General features: G+C 39.7%; 1 protein-coding gene across 3 annotated transcripts; it reads left to right on the top strand.

Moving 5' to 3' along the window:
• The first annotated feature begins 2,719 nt into the window (after positions 1-2,719).
• LOC115663820 (25S rRNA (cytosine-C(5))-methyltransferase NSUN5-like) lies at positions 2,720-8,671 on the top strand. Of its 3 annotated transcripts, XM_056320929.1 has the most exons (13): positions 2,723-3,021; positions 4,326-4,384; positions 4,941-4,991; positions 5,453-5,588; positions 6,184-6,269; positions 6,701-6,799; positions 6,952-7,005; positions 7,127-7,271; positions 7,496-7,557; positions 7,749-7,836; positions 8,014-8,097; positions 8,170-8,331; positions 8,442-8,671. In XM_056320929.1, exons 1-13 carry the CDS (start codon positions 2,793-2,795, stop codon positions 8,663-8,665), a joined length of 1,479 nt encoding a protein of 492 aa, XP_056176904.1. In that variant the 5' UTR covers positions 2,723-2,792; the 3' UTR covers positions 8,666-8,671. The 3 variants fall into 3 exon arrangements, with proteins under 3 accessions (XP_056176906.1, XP_056176904.1, XP_056176905.1); XM_056320931.1 differs by lacking the exon at positions 6,701-6,799 and having other exon boundaries at positions 2,720-3,021; XM_056320930.1 differs by lacking the exon at positions 8,014-8,097.
• Positions 8,672-10,556: the final 1,885 nt, after the last annotated feature.

Consider the following 10,556-nt stretch of genomic DNA (forward strand, 5'->3'; position numbering starts at 1 on the left):
AGCTCATAATGTTTATTTATGGGTCAGCAACCTCTTTTATCTGCTCGTTCACACCTGATGAGCTATGGAGCTTTTGGCGTCACCCCATCTGAGAAAAGAAAGAATAATACAGCCCAAGCTTTTTCCCATATTGGATCAGAGTTTCTTGATCAAGATAAGTATATGATGGTATATTGGATTACCTCATTGGTCGGTCATAAAGGAGGTCAAATGAGAGGTCAAGTCAACTTAACAAAAATAAAAAAACATATATGTAGATTCAATGGACAGGAATTGGAATTCAATTATCAAATTGCTCGAGTCATCATTTTCTTTCATTATCATATTGTACTAAGATGCTCTTGCCTTTTATTCTAACAGCTCATGGCCTGATAGCTACATGGCAGATGCCTTTCTTGCCCAAGATGCAATAAAAAGCACATCGTTTGGTAAAATCCAAAATAATTTACTTAACCCGATAGTGTCGATCGAGTAAGATCGCTAGGCGAGAAACCGGAAGAGTAAAAAACGGTCGCTTTTCCTCTCCATATCAACGGATTTGAACTGCCATTCGAGTCGATCTAACTCCCGAATCGGTACCAACCATGTTGAATGGAAAATCTCCAAGCGACAGGAACAAAGCATGCGTCGTCGTGACTTCATTTTTCTTAAGTCAGCAAGCGAGGAGGGCTGTCTGATGGTTGACTGAGAAGTTGTGAGGAAGCTTCTATTGTCCAAGCCAAGCCTTGCTGGATCGTCGTATTGGCTCTCCTTTTGAAAACGAAAGAGATAGAAAGAGGAAGAACCGAATATCGTCTGGAAGTAATCTTTATTCTCATCTTTTATGGGATGACACTATTTCATCAGGTCGTCGTCAAATTCAGCCGGTCACCAGGGGTACTTAGGAGCACCGTACTGTCGCAATTAGCTTGATCATGCTGCTAATGGTGGATATTAGCCATCTGTCAAAATCAAGAGGGATTCCCTCTGCAGCAATGAGTGATGATGAAACCTTAGAGCTTGTTCCTGGAACCCCGCTTCGTATCCATTCTCGCCAGATGATGTGGTAATTCTTGTTTCGGACCCACTTTCGTCGTCAATAGAATCGACCGCGGTTTGGAAAGTGCGGGTCTCAAATGGAGTCCACATGATTTAATGGTGGCAATCATATCGAGTGCATGAAACCCAAGCCATGCTTGCAGTTTGTTGGCTCGGCGAGGCGAGACTAAGAGAGTCACTCGGATGGTAAATGCCTTTTGTCTTTCTCGCTTAACATCTGGACAGCAATCAACGCGGATGGGTTTTCTCTCTGGACTGTATTGAACGACACATATATGGGAAAAAGTACCAAAAAAGTCGTAAACTTATTGTATTAGTATCAATTCAGTCATAAACCTTTTAATCGGATTAATTTAGTCATAGATCTTTTCATATTGGTACCAATTCAATCTATCTAGCTAATTAAGTCGGAAATTGCTGACGTGGATACTGATCATCTTACGTGGCATGGCCAATGCTGACATGGACATTTTTATAATCATTTTTTTGAAATTTTTTCTTTATTTTTCTTCCATGGCCATGGAATATGAGGGCTAGCCTTGCTAGATCTGGCGAGGCTGATCCTCGCCGGCCATGGTTTGTGCTAGTATAGGCCATGGAAAAAAAAGAAAGAAAAGAAAGGAAGAAAAAAAGGAAAAAAATTATTATGAAAATGTCAATGTCAATATCAGCCGTGACACATAAAATGTTTGGCATGCATGTTAGTAATTTCCTGCTTAAATTAGCCGAATGGACTGAATTGATACTAATGTGCAAAAATTTAGGATTAAATTGATCTAACTAAAAGGTTTAAGACTGAATTGGTACCAATGTAATATATATGTTTAAAACCTTTTTATTACTTTTCCCCATGAATATTATAGTTGGATGACTATCGCTTGTATTTGAAATTGCAAAGAACTCTTTGCTCATAGATCAGTAATATTAAATTTAGCACGCCTAAGGCGGCTTGAAAAGGTTCGGTAGTGGACCGTACCCCATGGCGTGTGTTGTCATTTGTCTACTCACAAAGTGGACGACGATGATCCTATTTAGTTCCATTCTTGGCAACTTCAATTTGTTAAAGGCCATTTTAGAAGCTTCGAAACCCTTTTATATTAAACTTGAGCGTGGAATCAAATTCTAAGTTCAACTTGGAAAGCGATAATGTATACATTTCGTATCCCGACACTTCATCTTACAACGAGATCAGTCATGATGGTGCGACCTCGATGCCAAATTGAATACGTCCGGGTTATAAGTATAGTCGAAACGGAAAAAGAAATATATAAAAAACGAAAATAACATTGTAAGGGCATATCCTAAATTGGCAGACCGTCCTTTCATTGTCGGTCTCTCTCTCTCTCTCAATTATGTTGGTACCGGTCGCGATTTGGGTTAACAGCCGTGAGATGGCGGTGATCTAGATGAGATTTGGGACGGCGAACCCCGTGCGGGATCGATCTAATTATGTTCACACCAATTATGAGCAGCATTATTAGGCAAAAAAATAATAAGAAGTGGGCCCAAACTTTCGTCGTGGCCCATCTTGGCCCAATAACTAGCCCAACTAAGCTATAGGATGTCGTTCTAGAGCCAAATGGGCCCAAAACGAGGCCCGGATTGGCCCACTAACTAGCCCAACGAAGCCATAGGATGTCGTTCCGGAGCCGAATGGGCCCAAAACGACGCTCCCTCTTCTTCTTCCGCGTTTCAGTTGAGACTGCGCTCGACTCTTCTCTTCTCTCCTCTCCGAGCTGCTCCGACGGCGAGCGATGCGCCCGTCCGCCCCGTCAGCGGCCGCAAATAAGGCGGACATCCGGCGGCTGAGCAACGCCGAGCGCTCGGCCTACTTCGCTCGCAGGGAGGCGGCGAAGGTGTTGCGGTGCGTCCTGCAGGGCGACGCTCGGCGGCGGGCCGTCGGCTCCGTCAAGTCGCTCGTCTACAGCCCCTCCGTCAGGAACAAGAGAGCCACTTTCGCCTTGGTGTGCCAAACGCTCAAGCGTAAGATATTTAGATTTACGCGTGGTGCATTCGTGAGCTTTTGATTCCGTCTTGCTTCTCTCGCATGGAAGGCCGCGTTTCGAAAGCCGTTGCCTGCTGGAGTTGGCTCAGTTGTCGTTCCGGCGGTAGGGTTTGTTTCGAGTGATTGAGATTGATGTTGTATGATGGTTTTACGTTCTCTACTGGTGCTGAAATTTATGATTTGGTGATGGTATTTCCATGAGTTGCTAGCAAGTGGTAGCTGCGGCGTTCTGTTTAATAGTTGGAATGGACCATCATATGATGTTTCCAGCATTGTGAAATTGGCGAAAGTGACGAGGTCGCGTGGTTTGGAAATGCTTGATTTTGACCGAAACCAAAACTTGGAAATTTCAATGGATGATGAATTCTGTGCAATCAAAATGAAGCTTCAACGTCTCATTTGAAATAGAAGCCACGGGGGATGTCTCTGTTTGTGAGGTGTTGAATGACGGAGTGGGAGAGTGATGATGATAGCTGAAGTCGAAGAGAATCCCCACTGATTCTACTTATGGAAATCCCTTGTCCTTGGATCAGCCCATTGCCATTTCATTTTCTGCTTGGCAGTTAGTCAAGTGGCAGTTTGAACTGGCATGTCCCACATGTGGCATTGTGAGAGGATGGAAATGAATCCACCGTTCTTCTAGATTGATCCAAGGCAAACGTAGTTTGAGTTTAGAAAGTCAAAACCCAGATAATCACTTCCATTTGGGCCAAAAACATCCTTCACTGCTCAGCATCTTTTGCCGAAGTAGCTATCTGTAAAAGAAGAGCCACCCTTTGAAATATATAAGCAAAATTGTTCTTAAATAGCTGCAAATTGGAAACCTTCTGGATCTGATAAAAAAATGCATCTTGATTAATTATGTAGTGCATGGATTGTTTTAAAGAAGATACTTTTGATTAAAAATCCATTTCTTGCTTACTTTTCTGATTTATGTGATCTCGACATTGTGTAACTGGCCACTGGCTCAGATTTAAGACGTCATTGATTTAGTAGGCTGTATCAACTGCTCTAGTTCCGTTTTTCTCCACTTTTCTTTTTGTTCAGTTCTTTGTTTTATTCCATTTCCTCCATGTGGTGCAACTTTTGTGTAATTATTGCTTTTGAGTTGCAAAATTAGTACTAATGTAGTATATATCTACTGGCTTTTTTCAATATGCTTTTTAACTTAATTTCCTTGTGATGCATGCTAGCAACAAATTAGATTAGAGTCTTCTGTCAAACATTTGGCTTCATCCCTTGCTTTTTCAATAGAATGATCTTTTATCTGATGCTGTCTCAGATCTTCCTATTATAAAGAAGATCTTGGAGGATGCTCACATTGTAAATAGCAAGTGGAAGGTAAAATTATCCATTCACTCGTATGCCAACTCATGTAACGAAATGAATTTCTTCTAGCGATATGAGGATGAGATAATTTAAAGTTTTCTTTGACTCTGTCTATCAGTTATATTTGCTAATATACTTACTTATTGTTGTTTTGAAATATTCAATGACGACTCAATAAGTTGCAAGTTCCACTTCTCACTATAGTATACTATCAGAATAGAATAATGCTAGAGATACTTAGACTCTTATATCGAATGGATTTACTAGATGAATATGATAGATTCCTGTTGAGTGCTTAAATGGGCCCACAAACATAAATAATTACTTATGTTTACCACATCATTTAGTAAACTCATCTAGGATATGGGTCTTAATATCTTTAGCATTTCTTGTCAAAAAAGTTTTCTCTGGAAACTTTTGTAATCATCAGATGAGTATCTCTTGCATTGGTTCTTTAGATGTGGGAAGTGTCCGGTTTTTGATAGGACGTGCCAAATTTCCAGCTTACCCAGCTATTGCTTAATAACTTGGCTTGCACATTTTATGTTCTCTACTTTTGCTCTTGCAGAGAAAAGAAGACTTGCTTTTCATAGCGACGTACGACGTTCTCTTTGGTCAAGTAGGTCATTAACTTTCCCTAGACTCAAGAGTGCATCGTGTTTCAGTATTCTCACTGCCTTGGGGCTAGCTTATGCTTACTGTATCCTGGACAATAGTTCAAGTTTTTTTTTCTCTTTAATCTGTATGGTGAATGAAATGCTAGGGCTTTTCCAGTGTGAACACTTAGCAGTAATCTAAGGAGTTGTGACCGTTAAAAAGCAAGAAGCACATCATTCTCTATGTCTCCTCCCATATTTAGAAAAAAATGATAAAGTGTTTTTTCACCAAGTAGACAAGTGTATTAGTGAGGGCTAGTATATCAAACCTATTATATGGGCTCTTCTTACATGCAGCTTGTTGTTGTAGGGAGTTGCTTGTTGCTTCAGGGATTGGCATAAATATATGGTCATTGATTTTGGACCATTTCGTAATGATTTACTATTAACTGCAGCTGATTTGCAAGAGTACTCTGTGCTGCAGGCAAAGCAGTCAACTGGTGATGCAGAGGAATTTATCATCCACCATAAAATTAAGTTGCAGTCAGCTTTAGAACAATTGTTATCGAGAAAGAAAGTCAATGGTGTAGATGAATTGACAGCCCTTTATCAAAAAGGAGGTCTATATTCGTTCCTCTTTTAGCTTTATTGGATTCCATTCTTTCATTTTGAGGCAGAGCTTAATCATGCTTGTGTTGCAAAATTCTCAGAATTTGTCCATTTAAACTAGTTTGCACTGTTTTTTAAAATCCTACAAACCCCAACACACGCAGGCAGTTGTTTTCTTTAGTTCCATTCTGAGAACTCAATATAAGTTCAATGTAGCACAGAAACGACACATTAATATGAAATGGACTTTATCATTAGATTAAATATGATGGTTGTTTAATTTATTTAAATCAGTGATTTGGGGACCTATTATTTCCACATATTTTGTTTGAATAATGAGTTTGAGGGACTATCAATTAGAGAACTCTTAAAAGAAAGGAACTTGTACTTGAACACAGCTACTTTCAAGTCTTGCTTTTAGTTGGATGGTCATATGGTCATGGTGTTTCTGATGGAGGGAATTGTGCTGCCTTTCTGCCTATATGCCCTATCCTTTTATAAATCTGAACTAGTCACCAATTTCATTTCAGTTGTTGAATAAGATATGCAAATAACACCTACTAGACTGTGATGTTCATGTAATGCGGCTTCTGATTTCTCATGTAGATACTCCTAAACCGCGATACGTTAGAGTGAATACTCTGAAATTGGAAACTAGATCTGCAATGCTTGAATTGGGAAAGCTAACTAAGGTATTTTGCTAGTGTGAATTCTTATTGGATCCATTGCATGCCCGAGTACATCATGTGTGCATGAAATAACTATAAAGTGGGCGAGAAGAAGATTTTTACTGGGGAATCTGCAACTTAGAAGAGCAGAGACAAATGGGTGTTGGTCTTCTTGACCCCTCCATTTTAAGTACCGTGTCACCTTTGATTGACAATTCTGTTAGTGAACAACCTGTACTGCTAATGATTTTGAATGCTGTGTAACCTTGGATTTACAGTATGTCCTCCCTCTGATGCTTTTTGATGCATTCGTATTTCCCAATTAAGTGATGGACAAGATCTCAGTGACACCATGGTGTGTTCTATTAATGGAGTTTGCATGCTGTTCCTTTAAATTTTGAGTTTTCATTGGCTATGTACTGAAAGTTAATGGGATTTATTCTTGTGTTACATAGGTTCAAAAGGATAACCTGCTTCCTGACCTGCTTATTCTGCCGGCCGGTACTGATTTGCATGATCATCCTCTTGTCTTGAACGGAAGTGTCTTTATGCAAGTAGGTGTCAGGAAAAATTACACTTCAGCTGCTGTCATGATGTGGTTCTAGTGTGTTTTATCTAATATTTAGTTTGATGGATGTTCCATGTGTTTTATCCAATGTTGAGTTTGGTGGAGAGAGATTTTTATTTTGAATATCTAATTTTGCAGGGTAAAGCAAGCTGTATGGTTGCAGCAGCCCTTTGTCCTGAGCCAGGCTGGGTGGTGAGTTGCTTTTTGCTACTGTTTCTAATGTTCTCTCTCTGAGGTCTACTTTAATCTCATTGAAGATACCTTGCCATTTTTCCTGAAGTGGTTCACATATTTTGATCCTTCTTTTCTGAAGGTTCTTGATGCTTGTTCTGCACCTGGAAACAAAACTGTCCATTTAGCTGCTCTCATGAGGGATAAAGGAAAGATTATAGCTTGTGAACTCAATAAGCAGAGAGTTCGCCGTTTAGAAGATACTATCAGGCTCTCTGGCGCTTTCAGTATCCTTTTGCCCCGATTACCAGTATTTCGGCATCTGCTGACACCTAGATTGTATGCATCTGTTTGTTTTTTATTTACAACTGGTGCGTTGTCTTAACATTTGGGAACATTGGTTTAACCTGCTTGAGAACATTGGTGATTCACTTTTGCATTCTTGGGTTCTCCTCTGTCATATAAGTATTTAGACTATTGTCCGCTTATTGTGAGCCTTGATAGCTGCTAGACATCCATGTAGTCCATGGAGATTTTTTAAATTTGACCCCTAGCGTTCACCCATACAACAAGGTAAAGAATCATGACATGTATTCCATGGTATTCTTGGTTTAACTGCACATGTTTTCGTGGTGCTTTGGAACAGTCATTTATGGAACCTCACCACCAGAAAATTATTATTTCCATTTCTTCAGGGGGGTGGGGTGGGTTGTCTGTCTTCCCTGTGCTTTTCTACACATAGTCATGAGAGTTCATGTTTGCAGGTCCGAGCAATTCTTTTAGATCCATCCTGCTCTGGATCTGGGACATCTACTGAGAGATTGGATCATCTGCTTCCTTCTTACACAACCGGTAATTATCCATTATTTATTCAAGAGTTTTATTTTAAATAGTATCCCATGGCTTTCTGTTTTCAGGAGTTAATGACTACTATCCATGTCTTGTATCATATATATCATATCTGTGCATCTTTTGCATATTACTATATTAATAATGTCCAAAACCCATTGATATGTCTGGGTTATCCAGGTCATGCAGCTGATGGTACAGAAATAGCGAGGCTCAATAAACTTGCAGCTTTTCAGAAGAAGGCCCTGACACATGCATTATCTTGTAAGATTGTTGATCGATTCTAAGACCATTAGTAATGCATCGGAAGGATCTCATGTATTTTTTTCTGTACAGTTCCAGCTGTAGAAAGAGTCGTTTATAGTACGTGTTCTGTCCACCAGATTGAAAACGAAGATGTAGTACAGTCTATCCTCCCTCTTGCTGCATCTCATGGGTTTCGCCTGGCAGCTCCCTTACCCCAGTGGACTCGCCGTGGTCTTCCAGTTTTCGAAGGCGGTAAGTGCCGTGTCATTTGATTTTAATCTTCAGGAGGACTCTTTCTTTGATCGCTTTAAAAGTCGGTCTCGGCCTTTGCACCCCTGAATCACTGTTCCCTTTTCACGCAGCTGAAAAGTTACTGCGGACCGATTCCGTAGAGGACAAAGAGGGTTTTTTCATTGCACTGTTTGTCAAAGAACATGTCGACAGGCACCGAGGAATTCCATCTGGATTGTCTACTCAGAAAACCAACAGGAGAGTCTCCGGTTCGACAAAGAAGAGATTTGTAACGGGCACTAAATTGTCCAGGTTGCTTTTTTACTCATCAGGAATGCAGACTAAAACTACTTGAGAATCATCATGATATTTTGTGAGTCACCGGAAAAGCTAAAAAGGGAGAGAACAAATGAACAAACATATTAATAACTTAGAGTTCGTAACTCTGCTGCAATAACGTACTCAGTCAACTCTGCTTGTTTGGCTGGTTCATATGTCAAATGAACTAGCTTTTTTTTTTTTTGGGTGTGAAATGTGAGTATCATTCATAAGTTGACATACAAAAGCTTAGGGGCCAAGCATTACAAAGAGGACTATGATCACGAAAAAATGGAGTGTGGGAATCTCCATATATTAGCTAATATTACATTTGCCCTAGAAGGTCCGAAAGTTTTGTAGTGGGAAGCTCGCCCTCTGATAAGTTTACGAACTTTAGCCAAGATGATGGGGGCATCATGTGACTTGTATTAGAAACGTTTATGATTACGTTCTATCCAGATGCAATAGATGATCGTTAGGAAAGATACCTTGAGAAGTCTAGCTGCCAAATCCTAGCTTTTGGTAGCACATGTCATCCATTCAAATTCTTCATTCCATCTTCCTATATGTCGCAGGATTCCATATTGTGCAAGCTATCAAATGAACAAGCTTTATGAGCTTCATATTTTGGTGGTAACCTATGAGCTGCTTTTAAAATAGTATGCATCTATTGAGATCTCCTTGGGAATAACAAAGGGACATTTTTGGAGTTACCTATGATTTCATGAATTTGAGTTCATGTCAAAGAGTTTCAATTAAGCATATGAACATGTCAGAGTTTCAATTAAGTCTGTCCTGAGAACTAGCCGACATGTCAAGCTCGTTGTCTCGGGATAGGCTGACGATGCGATGGCTGGATATCCATCTTGAGAACTTGACAGATTGATGCGATGGCTGGATATCCATCTTGAGAACTTGACAGATTGAGGTGGTTGGCCTGCAGCCGGCAACAACATGGAGGATGATCTTTTTTGGAACTTGTTGGGGTTGTTATTGAATGTTTACCTCATCTTTGTGCATTCAATATTAGGGTGAATGCAAGCCAACTGTGGGATTTCATGGGATTTTAAAGTTGAAATTCATAGAAGCAGCACAATGTCCTGGGTCATGAAAATTGCTTAAATGGCTAAAGAATTGTGTTGAACCTGGGATCCTCAAGGAAAGAAAAGGAGGAAACAATATAAAAAGTTACATCTCATTTGACCAATAAAAAAAGGAGACCACTTTTGTAGAGTTGTAACTAAAGTGGCGGGCCACAAAAGAGATAGTACGGTCAAAACACAAAAATAGGGAGTATCTAAGCCAAAGAAGGAGAGGAAAGAGCGAGATCCTTCTTATTTTGTTTTTCCATATTTGTATCCTTAATTTAAAACCCAGCTATATAAACACGACATCGATCTCCAACGTGATGATTCTTGGAGGTTTATTGTGGGTATGTGGGTGGAAATTCACCTGTTGGCCATTTTCTGGTTCAGTCTCGTCTCCATTTGGTCCTAAATATGTCGAGTTCGCCCATGTAACATGTCCCGTTTGAGCCTTGACATCCTTTGATCATCTAAAGCAGCCACATTCTAGTCATGTAAGTGGCTGTGAAATCGCTTCATTCGCACAAACATGTGTATAACTTTGAAAGGACACGAATTTCTTCTATATGTGACTGAAATACATTTTCTATTCTTAATAAATTCACTTAAACGGTGGCAACGTTCCTTTCAAGTTTGTAATCAATGGAGCTTATCCATAAGTAATAATCCATTGATTGTTGCAATTTTCCTTAATTAAATGTAAAATTAACAATTATAATCCTTAAATGTCAACAAACTACTGCTTTAACATGTTACGGTTACACTTTTTAAAATTGATCCCATGGCTGAGATTTTGGTACTTTAATCCAATAAGTAATATTCTTTTTTTTTAACTGCCGCAAA

This window comes from Syzygium oleosum, unplaced genomic scaffold (genome assembly GCF_021117445.2).
Source record: "Syzygium oleosum isolate NSW1041296 unplaced genomic scaffold, Sole_v2.1 Sole_v2.21, whole genome shotgun sequence".
In the NCBI taxonomy this organism is placed as follows: Eukaryota; Viridiplantae; Streptophyta; class Magnoliopsida; order Myrtales; family Myrtaceae; genus Syzygium; species Syzygium oleosum.

Excerpts from the sequence above, each read along its gene's own strand:
- LOC115663820 (XM_056320929.1), top strand. The coding sequence starts at position 2,793 with ATGCGCCCGTCCGCCCCGTCAGCGGCCGCAAATAAGGCGGACATCCGG. Across the intron at positions 4,992-5,452 it reads ACGACGTTCTCTTTGGTCAA|GCAAAGCAGTCAACTGGTGA; the intron begins GTAGGTCATTAA and ends TCTGTGCTGCAG. Across the intron at positions 8,098-8,169 it reads CCTGACACATGCATTATCTT|TTCCAGCTGTAGAAAGAGTC; the intron begins GTAAGATTGTTG and ends TTTTCTGTACAG.